Genomic DNA, 881 nt, shown 5'->3' with positions numbered 1-881 from the left:
GCGGCGGCCGCCGCCGCCTCCCTGCGATTCTTGGTTTCACTTCCTCCTCTTTCTCCTGCTGAGCCGTTCGCCTCCTAGCGCGATGACCGTCGTCTCCGTCCCACAGCGGAGGCCGCTTGGCCTGGGCGGCCGCCTTGCGCCGCTTGGCTTTTCCGCCCGCGGTTACTTCGGGGCCCTCCCGATGGTGACCACGGCTCCGCCGCCTTTACCCCGGATCCCGGACCCCCGGGCACTACCCCCTACCCTGTTCCTCCCTCACTTCCTAGGGGGAGACGGCCCCTGTCTGACTCCGCAGCCTCGCGCTCCAGCTGCTCTGCCCAACTGCAGCCTGGCCACGGCAGGAGGCACCCCACGGGCAGCGCCAAAGAAGCGGCGAAAGAAGAAGGTGCGGGCTAGTCCTGCGGGGCAGCTGCCCAGCCGCTTCCACCAGTACCAGCAGCACCGGCCGAGTTTGGAGGGCAGCCGGAGCCTGGCGACGGGCCAGAGCGGAGCGCAGGAGATCCCGGGCCAGGCCGCCGCCTCAGCCCCGGGCCGTGTGACTGCAACCCGAACCGAGGGAGCCAGCCTTGCCCCTGGGCCGCTGCGGCCCGCGGCGCCCGGACAACCCCCGCTCAGGAAAGAGGTAGGGGCTTCGGGACGTTTAGGGAGTTGCGGCCCTTGGTTGGCCACCGCAGGCCCCTAGGTTTGGAGCCCAGCGTGAGGGGCTCGCAGGGTGGGGGGCGGCTGTTTACTCGGGAGGGAAGTTTCCGTGACGCCCGCTCGCTCCTGGCTGGGGGGAGGGGGAAGGGGAGCATGCGCTGGGGCTGCTGGTTGGCTCCCGGGGACCAGCCAATGAGAAGGGCGGCTTCGCCCCAGGAACAGCCCGGATTTAGAAGGCTGGG

At 70.4% G+C, this 881-nt stretch overlaps 1 protein-coding gene across 1 annotated transcript in view; it reads left to right on the top strand.

The window, feature by feature from the left end:
• Positions 1-6: 6 nt before the first annotated feature.
• The window catches only part of PNRC1 (proline rich nuclear receptor coactivator 1), a gene marked incomplete at its 5' end in the record, with an annotated part of 4,059 nt that continues 3,184 nt past the window's right edge, over positions 7-881 (top strand). Inside the window, 1 exon segment of the mRNA XM_006155306.3 lies at positions 7-622. Coding sequence (XP_006155368.2) covers positions 7-622 — 616 coding nt within the window.

The sequence above is a fragment of the Tupaia chinensis genome, unplaced genomic scaffold (assembly GCF_000334495.1).
Source record: "Tupaia chinensis unplaced genomic scaffold, TupChi_1.0 Scaffold000444_1, whole genome shotgun sequence".
Lineage (NCBI taxonomy): Eukaryota > Metazoa > Chordata > Mammalia > Scandentia > Tupaiidae > Tupaia > Tupaia belangeri.
The sequence above is the reverse complement of the archived record's forward strand: the minus strand, read 5'-3'. Positions and strand labels throughout refer to the sequence as shown.